The following is a 22,000-nucleotide window of genomic DNA, read 5'->3' as shown; positions in this document are numbered from 1 at the left end:
CTGAATTTTTGAATGTAAAAGCTAATATCAAAATAGAATGAAGTCTGAGGAGAGGGAGAGAATGTCCTCATTACAGAGGACAGGCAGGACCAAGGAGATTTGCTGTCCTCAAGTGCCATCCCCAACAAATCCACTGACATTTCTGTACATAAAACAGGACTAAACCCATAACTCATTAATAAAAATATCTCCAGCAGATCTTCATTTCATCTTAGATACTACTGCAATAGTTTGAGTTCTCTTATGTGGCCAGACAGTGGAACTACAGAAAAAATACATGTATGTTGGAGAATGAACAATTTATGTGTCAGTAAGAATTTTGTGTTTTCAGACTTAAACCCTGTGTTTATAAAAAACAGTATTTATAGGAGCTTGCCAGGAGCAAGCACTGTGGAAATGGAGCAGTGTTGTGTTCCTTCCATTTCAGAAAGCCATTACCTACTTTCAACTGTCAACCTGGAATCAGTATTAAGCTTCATAAAGGTGAAAGTACACTCAAAATTTATAGTTCAGAATAAAAAAAGAGAGTTACTAGGGAAGTCCTTTCCATCTGGGTAGTAATATTCAGTGAATTCAATATGAATAGCTGGCATTTCTGGTGGAAGATAAAGTGACTTTTTATTGCAAGAGATCAGAGCTTTAGGGGAAGAACGACACTGGTCTGCTGTTGAAACCTGTAAAAGAAAAGATTTTGTTAATACGTTACATTTTTATAAATCATTACGCATTTGTAGTTGCAAGACACTGCCCCTAGTGGTGTAACATTCCACTGCTCTCAGATGTAGATCCCCTACTACACGAAGTGCTGATGAGAAACACCTACTTGCCTTGTAGTAGAAGCAATCCACATAGAACAGTTTCACAAGAAAACTATATAGTATCAACAGTACCAGATCCCCTTCCTTCATGCAAGGCAGGAGTCAGCAGGTCACTTTCAAAGGCATTCAGTAGAATGTAGACCTGGTATCTTTACTGCAAATACTACAGCTCCTGTAGAAGCAATTATACTAGGACATATATTTGCATACTGTCTGTCCAAAAGGATCCCCTATCTAGATGATAAGGGATAGATAAGCTAGATAAGTTTATTACGCAAGTGTCAGAACGTCCTTGTACTGTCCTAAGGACAGATTCCAGTACATGGGCCAACTCTCAACAGTCTACTGCTAAGCAAGGTGTTCAGCATGCACCTGGCTGAGATACATATGCTTGGCTATGTCTGAAGGTCCAGCTTCACAGGGGAATCAAAACACTACGGAACATTAATCCTCCATTTCTGTTTCCTCCCAGTGTAAATTATGAAACAATAAATAGACTGCCTTTTGATACATATTTGACCTTAAATTTCTTGGAATGTAACCTTGTTTAAAAAGGATGAAAGAGGGTTTTTTTTGACAACATACAACACCTAGTAGGTCAGACTGCTAGTTTGAAATTAGCCAACATATTAGTATCAAATATATGATTATGTCTACTTGTATTAGTTTCACTGGAAATAAGGAATATAAAACCTTTATAAGCCTGCTTCACTCTATGTAGCTGTTTTCAAGCTGCAAACATCTCTGTATTAACACACACAAAAATTCAAGTAATAACAGACCTATTTAGAAAAATAGCTTTTTGTAAATTATATAAAAATAATGACAATTTAAAAAATTGAAAATGTATTTGTGTAGGGAGGACAAGGAGACAAGTATCTGAAGAGTAGAAGGCAAATGAAAACACCAACAGCACAAAATTATATTATAAAACCCCTTCAAACCCAGATGAAGGCTTCTGGCAACCTCCCACTCTACCAGAAGCAATATGGCAAAAAAACATTGAAAACTGGAACAAGAGCAAGTAGAAGTTGCAATGACTAAGGGCATACACTAAGCATTTCTGTTAGGACCTGAAATTTAGAGTAGATTCTCTTATATCACTACTATATTCTCCTTCTCTATTCCAGTTGCCTCCAAAGAGTGGATCTGAACCACAATCAGCAACTAAAACTACTCATTCAAACAAAAGAGGGAGTGGGGGGAAAAAAAAAAGGTTGAAGTGTCTACTCAAAATATCACTGGGGAAGGGAGAGAGGGGCTGGAGAAAAATGTTAAAAACTCTTAATTTAACATTTAAAAAAAAATCCATGTACTTTGAAAAAGATAACAATAAGAAAAGCATGAAATATAAAACCACATATTAAAATATTGGGTACCTAACATAGTACAATGAAAAGATTAAATTCCAAATGCCAAGATTTGGGGAACAATAGAACCTGGATCCAACACATAATTATGATAGGGTATCATCTAACATAAAGTTGATATCCACCAACAAAACAGAAGCAGTCCTGTAAAGATCTAATTCAATAACAAATTGAAAGACTTCTATTAATTTCAATGGGCTTCAGAATTGCCCCTTAAAAAACAGTTACATAACAGTCAAGGGCGAAGTAGCCCCAGTTTTACTAACTTGAAGAAACGTACCTGGTATATATTGAAATCTGCAAGTCTAACCACAATAGGACTAGACATCAGTTTGCCCTTTGGTTGTTGGGAAGATACAGAGGAAGCCCTAGACGTTCCTTTTGGTATCTGTTCCTTGCCTGTAGGAAAGAATAGTAATGGAATCATTGAAAAGAACAGTCTTTTTTAGAATAGTTTTAACATTTCATGGAATTAGAGCATTAGTGATGCAAACAAAGTACCTGTTTGTAGGTTCTGAGGAGATACAGAAGGTGGTGATTTGGGAGGACAATCTATGACCTGGTCCTTCACAGCCTGCTTAAGCAATTCAACATTGCTTTTGAATTCATTTAATAATTCTTTGGCCCATCCACTTCTGGTTTTAGTGGCATCACTATAATGCATCCAGTGGTTGCAGCTGTCTCCTGCAAATAAGAGGAAGGGGGGAAACATTAACTTATTTTAAAGTTTTCTTTGAAGTAAATAATAAATTTCCACTATTTCACAATTCTTCAGACTATAATCTCATTGCATGCTGTAATTATAGAACAACAGAAGTTATAGCAGACGTTAAAACAGAAGTTATATACTACATAAAAACAAATCTCACTGCTTCACAAAAATCACTCAGAAAACAATATTGCCACCTGCCTTTTAACACCACTAATGCTCAAAACATCACTGAATATTTCCAGTTCAGAGAAATTTGATAACACATTGATGTCATATGTGAGAACATGCAAAAAAAAGTTTCACTTAAAAAAAAAAAGTGAGAGCAAGTAACAGAACAGTGTTCTTATGCTCACTTTTTCCAAGCTTATCTTTCCTGCCAGAACTGTGTCCTAAGTTGTTTCTGGTCCCTTTCCAGAAATGTATTCTTTTTGTCTTGGCTTTCTAACACCTTTATGGCACACAAACAAGAAGGTAAGTTCAATCAGTGTGGCAGCACACACAGCCTTAAAAATCAAGTCCAGTGGAAATTCTTTTATTCCTAACATGTTTCTGTTGGTCAAGCACTTAAACCTCTGAAAGAAACTGAGATCTCTTCCAACAGTCCCTGTAAAGACAATCTACTAACCTGTTCAGATAATAAGGATGCAATACAAATAACTTCTATTGAGTGGTACATCACTCTTTAAATACCAGCATCTGAAAACTTAATTTGGGTCTTAATGTGGTTTTGGATACTGACACTGGGGATGAGTAGATACAGTTGCTGTTAAATTAGGAAAATGCTTCGGGGAAAACAATTGTGATTGCAAGTCTAAATGCAAAGATTTCAGCATAGAAGAAGCTTTTAGGGAGGGGCCTGTCAAAAGAGACAACATTTTTCCCCACCCTCCCACCTCACAGCCTTTTGACAGTTATTCACATTGTTCTAGCCAAGTAAGAAGACAAAGGAACAGGAAAGAAAACAGAAAGAGAGCAAGAGGGCAAAGATACATTAAATGCAAATCCATGGAGCTATAATTCTCCAAAACAGGGCTGAAGTGGGGTCACCCCAAGCAAATGCATATAACCTCTGAAGTACCTACAGGACAGCAACATTATAGGGAAAACTCTTGTATACCTTCTGGGAAGTCGGTATGGGCAGGTGCCTCTCGTAAGTGTTTGCACACTAACACACACAGCATGAGGAACGTGTGGGAGCAGGAGGAATTAGAGATCTGCATGCAGTTGCAGGGCTATGATCTCATTGGGATCACAGAGACACAGTGAGATAGCACACACAACTGAAATGCTGCAAAGGACAGACACATGCTCTTTGGGAAGCACAGGCCAAGAAAGCAAGGAGGGTGAGTTGCTCCTTCAGTGAGAACACATGGAGCTCTGCCTTGGGATGGATGATCAGCCAGCTGAGCACTTATAGGTCAGTATTAGAGACCAACACGGATGATGATGTGGTGGATGTCTGCTACAGACCATCTGATTAGGAAGATGACGAGGTCCTCTTCAGACAACTAGAAGAAGTATCATGTTCACATATCGTGGTCCTCATTAGGAACTTCAGCCACCCCAGTATCTACTGGAGGGACAATACAGCAAGATGCAATCAATCCTTTTGGTTTCTGAAAGTGCATTGATAACCATCTTCTCACACAGGTAATCGAGGAGCCAAGGAGAGCACATGCTCTGCTAGACCTGCTTCTTACAAAAAAAAGAAGAACTGGACAGGGATGTGAAGGTGAAGGGCAGCCTTGGCTGCAGTAACCATGAAGGGCAGCCTTGGCTGCAGTAACCATGACATGGTGGAGTTCCAAGGTGAAGGAACAAGGTAAAAAGCTGAATGACAACCCAGGACTTCAGGAGAACAGCCTTTAACCTGCTTGAAACAATCTACTGGGATATAACCCTGCCAGAAGAGGGGTCCAGGAGAGCTGGTTGATGTTCAAGAATCACCTCCAAGCCAAAAAATGGTCCTCCCCAAAAAGCAGGAAATCTAGAAAATGTGGAAGGATGTGTGGATGAACCAGGAGCTCACGACTAAATTCAAAGATAAAAAGGAAGCATATAAGGTGTGAAAACATCATCAGGCTACCCAAAAAAAGAATATGGATGATGGTGTTAGGAATGTCAAAGTCTATTTGGAGTTAAATCTAATGAGAAGCATTAAGGACAAGAAGAAAGGCTTCTGCAGGTGTATCACCAGCAAAAGGAAGAGTAGGGAAAGCTTAGGCTTGCTGCTGAATGTGATAGGGGACCTGGTGACAAATGACATGGAGAAGGCTGAGATACTCAATGCCTTCTTTGCCTCAGTCTTCACTGGTAACACTTGCCTTCAAAATCCCAGGTCCTTGAGACCTTTGGGGAAGTCTGGAGCAAGGAAACCTTCCTCTCAGCAGAGGAGCATTAACTTAGAAAACATTTAAACAGATCAGACATGCACCAGTCCATGGTATCCTGATGAGATGCCAACAAGTGCTAAGAGAGCTGACCAATGTCATGGGGAGGCCATTCTTAATTATCTTTGAAAGGTTATCACTGAATAGTGATCAGAAAAGGTTCCTAAGGACTGGAATAATGTTAATGTCATTCCTATCTTCAAGGAAGAAGATGAAAAGGACAACAGGCTCACCTAACCCTAAAGAAGGTAATGGAAGAAGGTAACAGAAAGCAACAAAGCAAATAATCCTGGAAACCATTTCAAAATACATTAAGGACAGGAAGATGAAGGTGATTGGGAATATACATGCATGGATTTATGATGGAGAAGTCGTGCCTGCTGAACTTTACAGCCTTCTACTATGAGATGACTGGCTTGATGGATGAGGGGAAGAGAAGTGCATGTTGTTTACCTCAACTTTAGCAAGGCTTTCAACACTGTGTGTAACATGCTTAGTGACAAAATGATGAAGTACTGACTAGGTAAATACACAGTGAGGTGGACTAGAAACTGTCTAAACTGTTAGTCTTCAAGGTTGTGATCAGCAGCATTAAGTCCAGCTGGAGACAATCATCTGTGGTATACACCCACAGACAATACTGGGGCCAATATATCTTCGCTAATAACCTGGATGATGGGACAGAGCACACCCTCAACAGCTTTGCAGATGGTACAAAACCGGGAGGAATGGTTGATACACTAGGTGGTTGTGCTACCATTCAGAGGGACCTCAGAAGACTGGAAAAGTGACCCAACAGTAATCTCATGAACTTCAAAAGGAAATCCAAGTCTAGCATTTAAAATACAGGCTAAAGGCTGACCAGCTGGGAAGCAGCTTTGCAGTAAAAAACCCCAAACCTGAGACAGTAAGTTCAGTATGAACCAGCAATGTGTCCTTGATGCAAAGGAAGCCAACAGCACCTTGGGCTGCTTAGGAAAAGCAGGTCAAGGGAGGTGATCCATGTCCTTTACTCAACCCTAGTGAGACTACATCTGGAGTGCTGGGTCCAGTTCTGGGCTCCCTAGTACAAGGTGGCTGTGGACTTACTGGAGTGAGTCCAGCAAATGGTCACAAAAACACTTAAGGGACTGGAACACCTTTCAAGGAAAGGCTGAGATAGCTGGGATCATTTAGCCTGGAGAAGAGAAGGCTCAGAGGGATCTTATCAATGTGTATTAATGACTGATGAGGGGAGTGAAGATAAGGGAGCCAGACTCTTCTCAGTGGTGCCCAGTGACAGGACAAGAGGCAATAAGCACAAAGTGAAAGACAAGAAATTCCACTTAAACAGTAAAAAAAAAAAATTATTCTGCTGTGAGGGTGGTTAACCACTGGACTAGGTTGCCCAGGGAGGCTGTAGAGTCTCCACCCTTGGAGCTATTCAAAACTTAACTGGACACAATCCTAGGAAGCTAACTTTAATTGACACCACTTTTAATCAGAGGGGTTGGACTAGACAATCTCCTGAGGTGCCTTCCATCTTCAGCTATTCTACAATCCTATATATGGAGATGCCATTGCCACATTTATCTGTGAAAAGTGAAGAGCAGGCTAGATTGTAACAAGAAAACAATGTCTTAGTGGAGCTGGCACTGATGTTGCTACCATCTGAATTTATTGCTGGCTGCCCAGGAAGAAAATGCTTTCTGATTTCTCATACTGTCTCAATATATCAGCTTGATCAAGAATTTCCTGTGCTGCAAAATGTCCTGCATGATGGCAAAGCAGCAGCTTTCTCTGATCAACATCCAGCAACACATCAGCTACACAGATAAGGGATCTGGATAAAAGCTTCTGTGATAGAAGGTCTGGGAGAACTAGTAAAGCGATGGATTGCTGTACAGACAGGTTTACAACATCCAATAAGCCTGTCTTACATTAGGGTTATCACAGTCAATGGACACACAACCTGCTTCATTTTTCTTAAGTAATATGAAAGGCTATTTTTGGAAGGCTTGATTTTCAATGAGTTAGAAATTCACCCTACAGCAATTATGCCTCCGATTCCCTTTAGAGTCTTTCTGGGTGTAGTCTGTTACAAAAACAAACAAACCCCCCACAAGAACCCAATCTGCAAAATAATCATTGAGGGCTCTTTCCTGAAGGATTAATCAAAGTTTCCAAGAAGACTATACCAAAAGAGCTATTTCTAAATATTCCATAGCCAGAGAGGTACAAAACCAGAATACAGTCTGGTAACAGTCACAGAAGTATACAGCTGTTTCCTTCTTGCCCACTGTTATAGAGTATTAATACAGTGTTGTCCTTCAGTATTTCAGAGCCTTGACTTCAGGGTAGGAATGCTCTGCATACAGGGAATATCCTGATACAGCAGTATATAGAGGCACAATACCCACATGGCTAGAGGATTCCCTTTGAACTTTCAAGGTTAATATATGCTCCTTTTACTTTGAGTAAAGGGACTCTCCCCTCTATGACAACAGTCTGACCACAGAATTGCCACACTCTTCTACAACGATGAGAAGATGATGACCCCTTAAAGTGGGGAAAAAAAAAAATTCTGGCATGTTCTCTCCCTCTCCACATACACACCCTATTGAATCAACCACCACTACCTTTCACAGCTTTTTGTCATAGCTTATTAGTGCGATCTAGATTTCTGTTACTTAAACACATCTGTACAGAACACCATTTAAGACTGCAGGAGAACACTACTTTCAGAGGCACCACCATTGTTCTGCAGATGATCTCTTCCATCTCTGGTTTCATGTAGTGGGAGTTACGGTCCATGTATCCGTTACCTAAAAGCATGCTCAGTTTGCTCCTAACATGCCCATCCAAGAGCCTACAGGGCATAGTTCAATCTGGCTAAGTATCCTTCCAAAATAAACCATTTATTTATTTCCCTGGTTCTCTACATTTTCTCTGAGGAGAGCTCACAGAAATCATAGATAGATCAGACCCTCAGACATAGTAGGAATCAGAAGTGACAGTAAATGAAAAACATAGCTGGGTCACAAGACAGGCATGCGTTAAACCTCTGTAACTTTTATAGGACAGGAAGTGAATATCACAAATTTCAAACCATATTAGGCCAATCTATACAAAGAATAGTGTTTTTCTTAAGCATATTCTTCTCTGTGCCTGCGCATGTTTATTCGACCTACGCTAAATTACATTTTTTTAAGGTGCAAAAACTATACTTGCTACTTATGAATGAAATTGACATTACAGGATTCCATCTGCAACCATGAGTGACAAAAAGGACATCAGGCAAGCTATGGCTAATTCACATCTTTAACATATGTGGGCAGTCACTCAAAATGACTGGTCTGTGTTAGTAAAAAGCAAAACAAAGCACAACCAACACCCCCCCACCCCCCCCCACCCCCCCGTCAACTAAAAGCCCCGCTGCTGAATTGCCTTTGATCTCAAATTCAACAGCAAACTTATTTTGTCTCTTCCAAATTTTTTTGATTTCTGAAAAACATATTTACTAGAAATTATTTGTAAGAAACACTTCTTTGGAAATTGCTAACACCTGTTTAATAACAATTCCTCAACAAAAGGCTATACAATTAAATCTCTACACACCGGGATTCTTGTTTAACAAAATAAGATAAGAACCAATACATTGCTTGGAAATGGACATACAATGATAGACTTCTACATGAAAGAAAAAAAAATCTAGCAGATTGACTCAAAAATATCCAATTAGTGAATTCACAGTCTGCCATACTGCCTTTCTCTGTCAACACACAATTCTTTTCATGTCAGAAATGTGTAAAGACCGGTTTGTTGACCAAACAGAACAGTGAAAAGGAAAAGTATTTGGCCTAAAATAGCTCATTCACGGAAATTAAATTGGTTCCCAGGTTGTTGCTTTTGTTGTTTGCTTTTGCATATAGAAAGAAATAAAAAGGTGTGTATTTCAAATGCTTAGAACATTATTATCCAAGCTGTATACATATACACACACAAACAAATTTTTTAGTATCCAAGCAAGTTCCATTCACAGGTAATTCACAAAATGCTCACTTTCATACCTGCTTTGTGAAATGGGTAATAGTCCACTGTCAAATAGCTGAAGGAAAGCTGCATGGCCCCTCCTGTAACACGTCTATTTGAGTCTGTAAAATAAAACATGAGTCTGTAAAATAAACCAAAATGCTCAGCTCTGCAGACATTGTATTTAGCATGTTAGTTCTCATGTTGCTGAATTCCTTTAAACATCAAACAGATAATTCTTCCTTCCCTTTACTGGCTCTTCTTACAACCTCATTATCTTCCCTCAAAATTTTCATTCATGTAGTCTTCACTGGTTTCTAAAGATCAGGTTGTAGAACTCTGTGTTTTGTACTCAGTCATTACTAACAAATTGCATATTGTTTTAAATGCTATTAAAAAGTAAAGGCAACTCTTTGAACACATATTTGCATTTTTTCTGAAACAAAACTGTTCACACTGAATATACGGCTGTGATCACTCATTCCAAGTCAACATATACTTTCAAGAATATTGTAAATATCATTTATTGTATTTTATTTGACAAATATTATTGCAGTGAAGAGGTCTTCTGAAAGGCCTCTGTTCTGATTTTTCCACTCCTAAATTTAAACTTCATGGCCAAAAATAAAGGGCCAATAAAGAGATCTCACTAAGAATGATAAATCCTAACTGCAATAAATATACTACATGTAAAGAAATACATCTCTAGCCAGTGAGCCTTATGCTCTGCTGCTCTTCAAGTACCTTCCCTAATCAAGGAAATACATTTGCTAAAACCTAAGTTTTTCACACTCTTTTATTCAGCAGACCTTGTATGACTATAAATTTTTCAGTGACGAGCCAGTTCCTTGATACAGAATGATACTGATGTATCATTCTCTTCTGATCACTTTTAAAATGCATGAAAGAAGTGTCATTTGTCTTTTTTTCTGATTCTAAATATGGCTATATACAATTTTTTAAAAAAGCATCACACATGAAGTTATAAAGCCACAGAACACTTCCTCCATTCTTTCTATGTACTGCTGAGCATACCAAATCCTCTGAATCAGTAACACAAAGAGAACTGCTCTTTTATAAGTCTATATTTTATAAGAGTATTACAGAAACAGATTGTATAATAACCCTTTCAAGCCACAGTAATGTTGCCACTGCATTCTTCATAACACAGCTTAGAAAAAAAACAGCTCTAATAATCAGACTGGACAGAATCAGCTTCTAGAAGATAGGAAAGCACTGAAGCTACTAGCACTCTTAGCAGTTTTTATTGCATTTATTCTAAAATACATCTAATAATGAAACATTGTCCAGATAGAGGCACCTAGCTAATTTTAAATGTGTCTACAGACACCGAAGACAATTCTGAGTATTACTCTAAAATAAAGATTCCTGATTAACATTATCATATTCCTCAAAATGTCTTCTAAAAATGATTATGGTTCACAGGCATGTTACTTTAAAAAAAAAGTTACCTTTTTCTTTAGAATGGATATCATCACATATATGCAAGTCCAAATGTGAAATTACTAAGTGATGAGAAGTTTCCTTAACATCAAAATCATTAAACAATTTTACTATGGCATCGTTTTGATCAGGTGCTGCTGTTGCCTGGTGCGCTTTCACCTGCTGAGAGCTGGGTGCAGGGGCAGAGCTCTGAAAAATATTTAGTTATATCAATTTATAAAGTTTATCCTTCCTTTCAAGCATAAGTATCATTTTACTTACTCAAAATAGGCCTTTGAAATAAGGAAAAATATGCATCATATGTATTCAGCTTGGATCACTACTGAGATTAAAGTGTGTTGTTTTAGAATAATACTAAATTGAGGTAATGTCTACGTGTCACAAAGGCAATGCCAGTGCATGCCCCATTCTCCCCTTCCCCTACACTTCTTTACAGCCTTGTCACTTGCAGCACTGGTAATTTTCTATCTTTTGTTGCAAGCTGTTCAGGAAACTAAACCAGCAGAAAATTATCAATTTTTTGTTGGGCCCATTTCTGCTAGTTTAGTTCCCCAAACTACATCATAATAGGGTCAAACGTGAGCTGCTGCCAGTACCAGGGAATTGGTGAGATGCAAGTACAGGGAACTGAAGAATCAGGACCTCCCTGCTCAGTAACAGCTAACCATTAGATGGCTGTAGCTAAACCATCAAATCACATTGTAAGCCATCAGGACCACCACAAGAACTCAATTCTCCATTACAGTACAGTAGCTTTATCATAAGTGATTCTATACAAATTACTTTACTCAGTCTTAGTACTATATTATGGTTTATTTTTATAGGACTATCTTTTATCAGCATATTTGTGTGGCTTCTTCACAGACGAGAAGAGGTTCCTCCCCCCAGCACTCATGAAGCTCAGTTGGTCTAGCCCGCTGTATGTGTGGAAAGATGACCAAGATTTACTTAAGACTATCTTACATGCAGCATCAATATCACATCTATGCCAGCAGAAATATGTTAAAAGTAGAATTATATTTCACTATATATTCCAACAAGAGAGCTGTGAAGGGAAGCTCTTACTGAAAGCTAACTTTTCAGTACCATGAAAACAAACTGGACAAGCACTTTAAATCCTTATAGTAAGCATATCTATCCACACATTAAGGTTACCTTACTGTGTCTTAATTATTTTTGTTTTTAATTCATAATCAGAAAGTATTTGGAGAGGAAATTCAGTAAACAGTTAATCAACTGTTAAGTAAATACAGAAGTCTAAATACTCTGTACATGGATAAAGAAATACAACTTTTTTCCCTGCAATTAACATCAATACACAAAATGTTGTAAAATAAAGCTTATTTTATACCACTGTGATTCATTCCCAGTGTAATTTAAGATATACAGCTGAATGAAAATGAGTAACTGAACATTTGCTAAAACAGATTAACACAACTAACCACACTGTGTTGTATTTTAGAACACCTGATAATGATATAGTGAGACAATCAATTATCATACCTGTGCTGTTTCAGAAGCCAAGCTTTTTCGCTGTTCTGTTGATTTCTCTATGGCTTCACTAAGGGATTTGGCATACTGCACCATGGCTTTCAACTGGGAATCAGTCAAAACCCATAGCAAATCATCCAGAATCAGAACCAGTTTTGATGCCACTACATTACAATCCTTTAACTGTAGAATTAAACAAGTCAAATGGGTCCATTAAATACTTACATTTCTTATATTAAATACAAGAAAAAAAAAAAAGTTGAATGCAAAACAACACTTCCCAAATTTCTTCCATCTAAATAACAACCATTTTTTATTTTAAATTGTATTCCTCATTAACTAAAAAGTATCTAAGATATAGTATATTTATGCCTCCCTTTTTATTTGTTTGGTATGCATTGGATATTAAACTGATCCATTTCTCTAAATGTAAGTAATGTAAATATTGCCTGAATCTAGAGAGGTAAGACAACATGCATCACAAACAAAGGTCTGCAGATCAAATGATTTCATCAGTAGGAGCTGTGCAAGGTCTTCATCTTCAAATACTGCCTGCAATATTTCCTGTAAACTTGACAGTCTTACCGATTGCACGTTACCAAAAATTTAGTTTGAGGAATTCTACATTTTATATGGCTTAAATTTATAACCTTTCCTATACACATGTATGCATTAAGAGCACGAGTTAAAAATTAATTCATAAAATAATAAAATATTTCAAACTTTTCAAGTTTACCCTTCTTTTAAGCGTGACCCTAATTTTTGATTGGTTAGTAATCAGTCGAACTGGAGCACTCATGATTTCATGCTTAGAGCTCTGGATTGCATCTGCTTCTATTCTGATCATCTGCCAGTTGATTTCTTTAAAAGTCAAAACCTTTAAAGAGAGAGAAAAAGAGAAAAACACCTTCATGCAATACAACAGTTTACTTGAGCCTAAGCATGTGCATGTATATATCCATACATATATACACACACACACACACACACATTCACATGTATCCTTCATGCAGAGGCATATGAACAGAACAAATACAACAGGTGTCACTTACAGGTGTCCGGAAGTAAAGCCCTGATCCTTCTCTCTACCTCCAGAATGTCACAGAAATATTAAGCTAGTTCCAAGCAGGCAGAGGTAACAAGCAGCATTTAAAATATTCAGAAGAAAATAAAGGTCACAATTATTGCGTACTAGGTTGCTTTTGGTAGAGGGAAAAACAAGATCACGTAGTTTAGTTTCAAAATGCTAAATCCTAGTACATAGTAAAAGAGCAGGAAGGGAAGCAAAGCTATGGGACAGGAGAGGGTTTTGGAGTGTTTTATTTCAATTAAAAGAGAAAGTTAGACATTGAGTACACTGTATGCCATACAGACCCCGCAAGCTTTGAAGCCATTACATGGATTTCTAGAAGACACAGCAAGCAAATGTTAGAATAATGATACAAGAGCAGCAAGTACAGCTGGATACTGAAAATCAAGTATGGGAAAATGAGTGATTGTCCAGCAGCAACAACATGAAGAACACGAAATAGACAGGACATCAAGAATTAAAAACATGTAATAATACTAGTTTCCCTAAAACTCCTTCCTGCATTACTCTCTAAAGAAAAAAAGATCAACCATGGGGAAGGTAGAAGAGGGAAAAGTGATTGGTATGTGTCTTATTTTTCAGCTGTCATTCTCCTCTTGTCAATTTGAAAACTTTACAGCCTATGTCCTGCAAATATAAGCAGAAGCTTAAGTGAAAACATACCCAATGTATTTTGGAAGGAGGCACACACAGTGAAGTGAGCAAGATGGAATGGCACAGTGCAAAGTAGCCTGAAAAATGCTCATTAACACATGAGCATTAGCATACAGATAAGCTGAAGGAAAGCCAAACTGTCAGTTTTCAACTTATTATTTTTGTAGTATTTTTAACTAACATTCTCTTGGGGTTTTTCTCCCTACATAAAAAGCAACTACCAGACTCCTTAACTCTGAGTAAACTCTATTTGTTTCAGAATAATCATCTCTATATGGGCAAACATGGGCAAAATTTGAAACACCTATTTATCCAAGGCCAGATGCATGCTAAAATAAGTCTCTCTCAATACAACACACAATATTTAGAATCAACCTTGCACTCCGTATACATTTTACTTTGGTTACATAGGAGAAAGCAAAAGAATGGTGTACACCAATCTAGGCCTTCCATGTTAAGTTCTCCCAGACAGTAGAAAAGTATGCACTTTACTGGTATTAACTTTTTGTATATAAAAACTAGCAAGAAAAAAAATTTAATTCTTCCACAGGAACTTTATTAAAATTCAGTTAAAACTGCTTAAAGAAAAAAAAAAGTCCTTATTAAGCAAACCTTCACAAGCAAATAAATAACCAGTTAAAGCTTTAAAAATAGTAAAAATAATAAAAAACAGTACAATGCCTTATCCTTCCACATTTAATATACCATTCTTTTTTCTTTCAGTCCTCTTCAAGTCTGGCCTAGTTTGCATTTTAAAATGGTCACAAGCTTGAAGAACAGTACATATGCTTGCCCTGGTCTTCTCTCTTCCCTAAGTATCCGCTTCGGCCACTGCTAGAGACATGGCGTTTGATCTGACTCAAACCCACCATTTTTACATCCTTGTGGTTCCTAGAGGACAGCTGAAATTACTGTCTCCGTTCCCAGTAACGGCATGTTTCCTAGACTGTATAAGGTTGCAATTCAACTTCCTCCTCCTTTACCACAGAAACAAGGGAAAAAAAGCTAGCAAAAGATAGTATTTACCTCTCCACGTTGAGCTTCTTGTATTCTGGTAAATCTGAGGTCAGCATGTTCCCAGTTTGCATTTACACTATATATTCTCAGCTGGGAAAGTTCAAATGAGGCATTAAAGGCTTTTGCACCGATCCTTATTATAATGGAGTTCACAGAAACCGAAATGCCTTCTACCACTTTTTCAGCAAAGCCATATTCACTAAAAAGTGAAATGCCAACGTATTAAATACACACGTTATGAAAGAGCACAAAATTAAACTTACTACACAGCTGAAATACAACATGTAACAAACCATAAAATAACTTCCTAATATATTCTCCTGTTTTGAATTTTTGTTAAATATACTTAACAAAAAGTTAGTGTACAATAATTTCCACCCTATGATCCTAATCTCAAAATAATCTTTAAAGAACACATTTTGGACCAAGATCAATCTCCAGAAGTATAACAATTAATGCAATTTTTGCATGACATATTTTACACATATATATAAATGTATAAAAAATAACATATATGTTATACATACATAAGAATAACAATCCACAGCATTATGTAGAACTATACATGAGTAATTCATGTCAAATTAATTATTTGACAATTCCAATCTGGTTAGTGTTTACCTCTATAAGCTAAGTTATTCCACCCATTTAAACTAGTATCTTTTATGTATGCAAAATAATATAAAGTATTTGCTTTGTTTCATTCCATAAAAGAAAGGCATTCTAAGTGGTGGTTACAATTCTATACCAAATCAACATGCATTCCAGTATTAAAAAAAAGCAGTTGCAATTAATTTTTTAATAAAAATCCTATGTGTCCTAAATGTTTTAGATCACTGAACGGAAAATCGTATTTTAAATATTTTTTTAACATCTAAAATTTTTTGCCTTTGGGGTTTTTTTTCCTGCTTGTTTTAAAACTACAGTTTATGTGGTTTGTCATTCCTTTTCCTTTTTATAAATTTCGTCCTACACAGAATCTCTATGGCAATGATTTTCAGGCTGTACCCTAGGAGATGTAAAGGCCCATGTAGACTTCTACATGTTACACAGAAGTTAAAATAAGAAGAGTAATTGTATCATCAAATGTGTTTCTCCATATATGGGTCCCTATGCCCACTCAAAAAATGTTTTGGGTCTATAAAAAGGAAATGACTGGGGGGATGTAAATCACTGATGTAATGCTATATTGTTTCACTAAATTAGTTTTGGGATATATAGTGTGAATGAAATCTTTCAGTAAGATTGGCATGATACAATAAAGGAAATAGAACTTTTTAGGCCAAAGGAAAAATAAAAATTTTTGAAAACCCACCTGATCATTATATATATTTTCAAAATAGTTTGAAGGCAATATATGTTTAATTTTCAAAAAACTTAGTATCAAATAAACTTGGTAAATTTTTGATGCAGTAGTTGCACCCATATGAAACATGCCTCGGAAGCTCCATACATAATTCAGACGTTCTTTCCAGGTTTGGGTCTGGACAGTTCCCTTATTTCTATACATACATGACTCCCCCTACAAGTAATAAAATAAAATCTCGGAGAGATGGAAATGGCAAGCTGCAACCCTATATACTTCTGGAAATCTGCAGGGGATCTAACTGTTTTATAGTAATTTGAAACAAGTATTTTAAACTTTTTTGGATCAATTACATCTAAGTATCACTGACCTCTGTCCAGATGCAGTTGCTATAGGAGATGGTCCATTAGGGGCACGTGGCTCTTCACATGTGCTCATTTCCATTACGACTTTATCCAAGGACTTGAAAAATAAAACAAAACAAAAAAATTGGAGACCTAAGAGGTAACAAAGTAAATAGATGACATATAAAGAACAAAAAAAACAAAAATCAGTTGAGAACTTTTTCTGAAATATGTCAATTTTCTCATAAGCTTTTGTAATGCACCAGAATTCTTTTTTTTAATTTGTTCCTATAAATTTTTAAATTTTGTGAATTCTAACAGACCTTCCCAGACAAATATTGTATTACAGAATTCTGGATCCCTGAGTATTATTTATCCATCACACACATTTTAAAAAATTGCATTTTGAAAAGGGCATGATTTAATGCGCACTCTCTGTGTTTTGTTCCTATGTGGTTGTTCTTCCAGTGAAACACTTAATACCTCCTGAGTTTTCTAAATGGTTCAATAACTTCAGAAAATTTTAATGAAAAATATTTGAAACTAGTGCACTGAAATTCATGATAGTAGATGGAGTTTTGTTCTGCATCTTTAAAACAAAATCTGAATATATATAGTATATATATATATATGGGTGTTCATACACTCTGTGTGTGTGTATACAAATCTTCAGTAGATTTAGTAAAACACATAATTTCTAAGATATATTCTAGTATAATTTGCAACACATCATATTAAAATTGTATGCTATTATTGTATTCTTTGTACTTGAGGTGGGACCCTTACAAAAGAAGCTGGGAATTAAGCGAATGAGACACCTAAACCTTATTTTAACTGAAGGCGATATTTAAATAGCAGAACTGTAACACACATTATAAATAATAACTCGAATTTATAAAGAATTACTCCAGCATGTCCAAAGAAGGGCAATGAAGCTGGTGAAGGGTCTGGAGCACATGTTGTACGAGGAGCAGCTGAGGGAACTGGGGTTGTTTAGTCTGGAGAAGAGGAGGCTGAGGGGAGACCTCATTGCCCTCTACAGCTACCTGAAAGGAGGTTGCAGAGAGCTGGGGATGAGTCTCTTTAACCAAGTAACAAGCGATAGGACAAGAGGGAATGGCCTCAAGTTGTGCCAGGGAAGGTTTAGACTAGATATTAGGAAGTATTTCTTTCCAGAAGGGGTTGTTAGGCGTTGGAATGGGCTGTCCAGGGAGGTGGTGGCGTCCCCATCCCTGGAGGTGTTTAAGAGTCGGGTCAACTTAGCGCTGAGGGATATGGTGTAGTTGGGAACTGTTAATGTCGGGTTAATGGTTGGACTGGATGATCTTCAAGGTCTTTTCCAACCTAGACAATTCTGTGATTCTGTAATGGATAGTAACAGGGGCATGAACAGAATGGGAACAAACCAAATGAAAAACCTTATTCCCAGCAACTGCATAAATTCAAGAATCTCCTAACTTACATTACAATGTTTGTAAGCTAAATCTATCATACAACCTGGAAAGGCTCTTAATTTAAGGCTTATATTTCTGAAGTCTTGTCCCATTGGAAGCTCTTTCAAAACACAACAGCTACTACTTCCCTGTCTAGTTCTGACTTTATACCACCCCTTCTGAATTCCTCCACTTACCCTCTCTTAGGTCAGACAAACCACGCTAAAAAATTTTGTCCTCAATTTTAGATTTTTCAGGATTCAACTTGCCCTACCTAATGGACCTTATTATCATATTGTGTTAGTTGTGCCTGTCTTCATAATCCACTTGCTCCACAAACATTTTTCTGTGCTGCTCTTATCCATTAAATGCCCTGACTACTACCTGAAAATTAATAAACTCTCTACTCTGGATTTATTTATACTTCACTATAATTTGATGCTTAAAGGGAAGCATTAGCTGTTAACAGGAAATTTGGACATTTTAAAATTATTTTCTCAGCTGTCTCAATGAATAACTTGCCTTGCAAAACAACAACAAAGGAAAAAACAACAAGGAAAAAAACAAGTAAAAACCAATCCCTTAGTTTGAGGATGGTGGGAGATTTCTCCTCATTATACTTACATTTTCGGATGTTTGACCTCTCTTTTAAGGTTTCTTAAATTAAGACCTTTGGAAAATTTTCCCTCACTACATGACTAGTGCAAAGAACAGCAGGGCAGTGATTTAAGGAGTTCGTGTAATATAAATAGGAGCTAATGAAGAAAACCTGAATGTAGATATCTGTCTTATTTTCTCACTGTCAACTACTGTACTTTGATAGAGAAAAAACTGCTGCATAGCATCCTCAAAATTATATTATGATATAGAAATAGAAATTGATTATGAGCAAAGATAACTTAGTATTTGCCAATATATAAACAGATGGATTTTCACAAAGGTCAGCTCAGCTCAATGAAAGTACCTTTGGCTAGACAAGTGAGTTCTAGTTACTTCATAAGCTATGCAAAGAGAGGATGCTATTCCAATTTAATCAAACTCTCAGTAGCAAAAATATCCCCACCAAAATACTGGAAGTTCAGTGATGTAACAAAGGGCTGAAGTTGGGCATTTAGGTCACTGAATTCACTTTCCTTTAGAAGTCAAAAAGGCTGTTGTACAGTCTACCATTGAAGAGTGAACTTCTGTTATCAATGTAATACACTTGTTCAAGGAAAGCTTTATGTAAAAAAGGTGACCTTGAAAGTTATCTTAGCCTCAAAGATTGCTAATGTAAGTTCAACAGGAGCAAAGCAAACAATCAGGCCTTGCTACCATAGGTCGAAGTATGCAGTCTTTAAGAATCGCACGGCTTAAACTGATTCCTAATTTGGCAGTTGTATTGTACGGTTAAGAGGTTGAATCATCGCACTGCAGCATTACCACACTAAGCTCTGTGTGTCACGAAGAAGCAGTACAGACACTAGTACATTACAACTGGGTCACTAGCAAACGCATCAGGTATTTAAAACAACATGTCTTTCCCAAGTCTGACTCAGAACTAAGGAATTACAAGCACATTCAGGAAATCACTGCAAGACTGGGAAGCATGACAGTTAAAGGAATATTAATTCCTAAGTAAACACAATTAAGAAAGTTTAGCCATCATCAAGCAAATAATTTCTGGTGCTACCACATTTCTTAGTATGCTTAATGAACAAAATTAAACAAATGCAAGAATTGGCATTACTTCTAATTTAGTCCTATTTACACATTTTACATCCTATTTATAACCAGGCTGAATCTTATGCTGTTACAAAAACCCTGTATGTTATGTGCATCACACCTGCTATAACTGAGATCACTGAGTAGAGTACGGATGTAGAATAGAAAAGTCCTTAGAAAAGATAGCTCCAAAAAACAGACAGGAACTTGTGAAAAGGTTCGTTGGACAAATAACTACCCTTCAGGTCAACCCAAATTAAGATGTAATGATTGAAGAACTTGACAGAAATTAGCTAACAGTCAAACATTATAGTGATGACACCCAGAGACATAGATTAAGAAAAACCTACTGACAAAAACATCAAGGCATTTTGTCTCAATCTGCTGCTACTTAGAGGACGCTTAGTAAAGGCCTGTTAATGTGTCAGTTATTTCTAGTTAAGTCAAGAGAACTATATAACTATTTGAGATAAATTCTGCTACACAGAGTATATTTAGGAGTTGATCTTGGAACTCACCAAAGAGATGGGATGTGTTTTCAATTTTGTCCATGGTATCTGTAAGGGAAAACATTACTCTAAAGCAAAATAAATATTAAAAATACAGTAAAGTAGAGCATTTGTTTAGAATGTGGTTTATGCATACAAATTATATTTGTAACTCCTGAACTCAGAACAATATTCCTTTCAAAATAACAAGTTTATCTGAAAATATGGTATAGTAAATTTATGGACACATAAATTTATTTTAGGTGTTAAAAACAGAACATCGAAATCTACTTATGACTGAGAAGAAAACAAAATAGAATCTGTCTATCTAACACTGAGTTGTCAAGCATCAGAAAAAGCAACACTGTCTTCCACATTCTCTCCTTTAAAAGGAAAGAAAATCTACATTTGCTGTGTTGGCCTACAAGTAATTGGATGCCTGCAACAAAGCATTAAGTTCACTGCATTCAGAAAAATCAGGACTATCTCCCATTAAGGAAAAAAAAAAAAGGAAAAAACCCGAAACACTGAAGAGGTGCCAGAGTTTAACCAGATCATAACTTCTATCAAAAACAAGCCATAGCTTAATTTATTACTCTGATATTAGTATAATGTAGGACAGATGATATACATTGCTTCAATTGTTAGCAGCCGCAAGGACCAAAAAAAGCAACGTCTAACAGATTTAGAGTGTTTCCACATTTCCCACAGAGACCAGAATCCTTTAGAACGGTATTTTTGGAAATAGGAAAGGAAGAAGGAAAGCAATAGAAAGAGAGGGGCAAAGAGAAGAAATAACACATAAAGATAATAATAAATAATTACAGTAGACTAATTACCATTGGCAAATACAAGCTTTTATCTCTGCCTCTATTTCAGAACATGCAGGAATAAATTACACCCAGAAAGAAAAAAAAATATATTTTAAAAGTCACAGCTTATTTTCATTGTTTCCAAACACATTTCATGTCATCACATGAAAAAAAAGTTAGTAAGAAATTATTGCTGGTAACATCTTCATTTTTCTCTAAAATTTTATCACGCACTCATCACAATTTTCTATTAATACAAATTTGCTTGAAAGTTTAGTAACAGAAGAAAAACAAGAAAGATTTAGGTAATTACCATTCCAGTACAATAAAATACTCACCCTAATGGATGCTTTATTGCAAAAGACTTTGTTTATAGCAAGCCATGTTGGAAGATCTAGCATGTTCTGAAGCACCTCTTGATCCAGCTCTAAATTGGTCAGCTGTCCCTCCCCCTTTAATGTGCTCAGGTTTATCTTGTCAGGTGACAGATTTTTGGTGAACCTAAAAACAAACATGCACTTTAAGTAAACACATATAAAGCAATCACAAGCTGTCCCACATATAGCTGACAACTTAACTTAAAGCATTGGTCTGGGGGTGAGGAAATAATCTTACGTTCTTAGGTACAATTTCACCCTGACAATAAGTGGTACAATGGAATTGCTTTGTTACTCTAAATTTCTGCATCTCATTAACTCCATTTACAAATACATAAAATAAAATATATTATGAGGTATCTTCCAATCTACCGATCACCAACAATAACAAATCCTTGATTCAAAGTATTTAACTATTTTTAACTATATAAGGTAGAAGTAAATCTCTTTCACTCTTCATTAGTTTTTCAAAAGAAGAAAAAAATGCAAAACCTCTACAACTTATACTGTCATTCTTAG

The 22,000-nt window shown here is 36.5% G+C and overlaps 1 protein-coding gene across 4 annotated transcripts in view; it reads right to left on the bottom strand.

The window, feature by feature from the left end:
* The window catches only part of BLTP3B (bridge-like lipid transfer protein family member 3B), a 59,618-nt gene that overhangs the window by 20,219 nt on the left and 17,399 nt on the right, over positions 1–22,000 (bottom strand). For all 4 annotated transcript variants that reach the window (XR_012623551.1, XM_074826974.1, XM_074826973.1 and 1 more), the window contains 11 exons: positions 21,443–21,605; positions 20,323–20,361; positions 16,694–16,785; positions 15,027–15,216; positions 12,993–13,133; positions 12,269–12,439; positions 10,774–10,954; positions 9,340–9,423; positions 2,690–2,872; positions 2,469–2,587; positions 533–674 (listed from right to left, as the gene is read on the bottom strand). Coding sequence is in view for 3 of the 4 variants with exons in the window: in XM_074826973.1 (XP_074683074.1) it covers positions 533–674; positions 2,469–2,587; positions 2,690–2,872; positions 9,340–9,423; positions 10,774–10,954; positions 12,269–12,439; positions 12,993–13,133; positions 15,027–15,216; positions 16,694–16,785; positions 20,323–20,361; positions 21,443–21,605 (1,505 nt within the window). In the remaining variant the exon portion in view is untranslated. The remainder of the gene's footprint in view (positions 1–532; positions 675–2,468; positions 2,588–2,689; positions 2,873–9,339; positions 9,424–10,773; positions 10,955–12,268; positions 12,440–12,992; positions 13,134–15,026; positions 15,217–16,693; positions 16,786–20,322; positions 20,362–21,442; positions 21,606–22,000) is intronic.

Source organism: Strix aluco, chromosome 5, assembly GCF_031877795.1.
Source record: "Strix aluco isolate bStrAlu1 chromosome 5, bStrAlu1.hap1, whole genome shotgun sequence".
NCBI classification, from domain to species: Eukaryota; Metazoa; Chordata; class Aves; order Strigiformes; family Strigidae; genus Strix; species Strix aluco.
The sequence above is the reverse complement of the archived record's forward strand: the minus strand, read 5'-3'. Positions and strand labels throughout refer to the sequence as shown.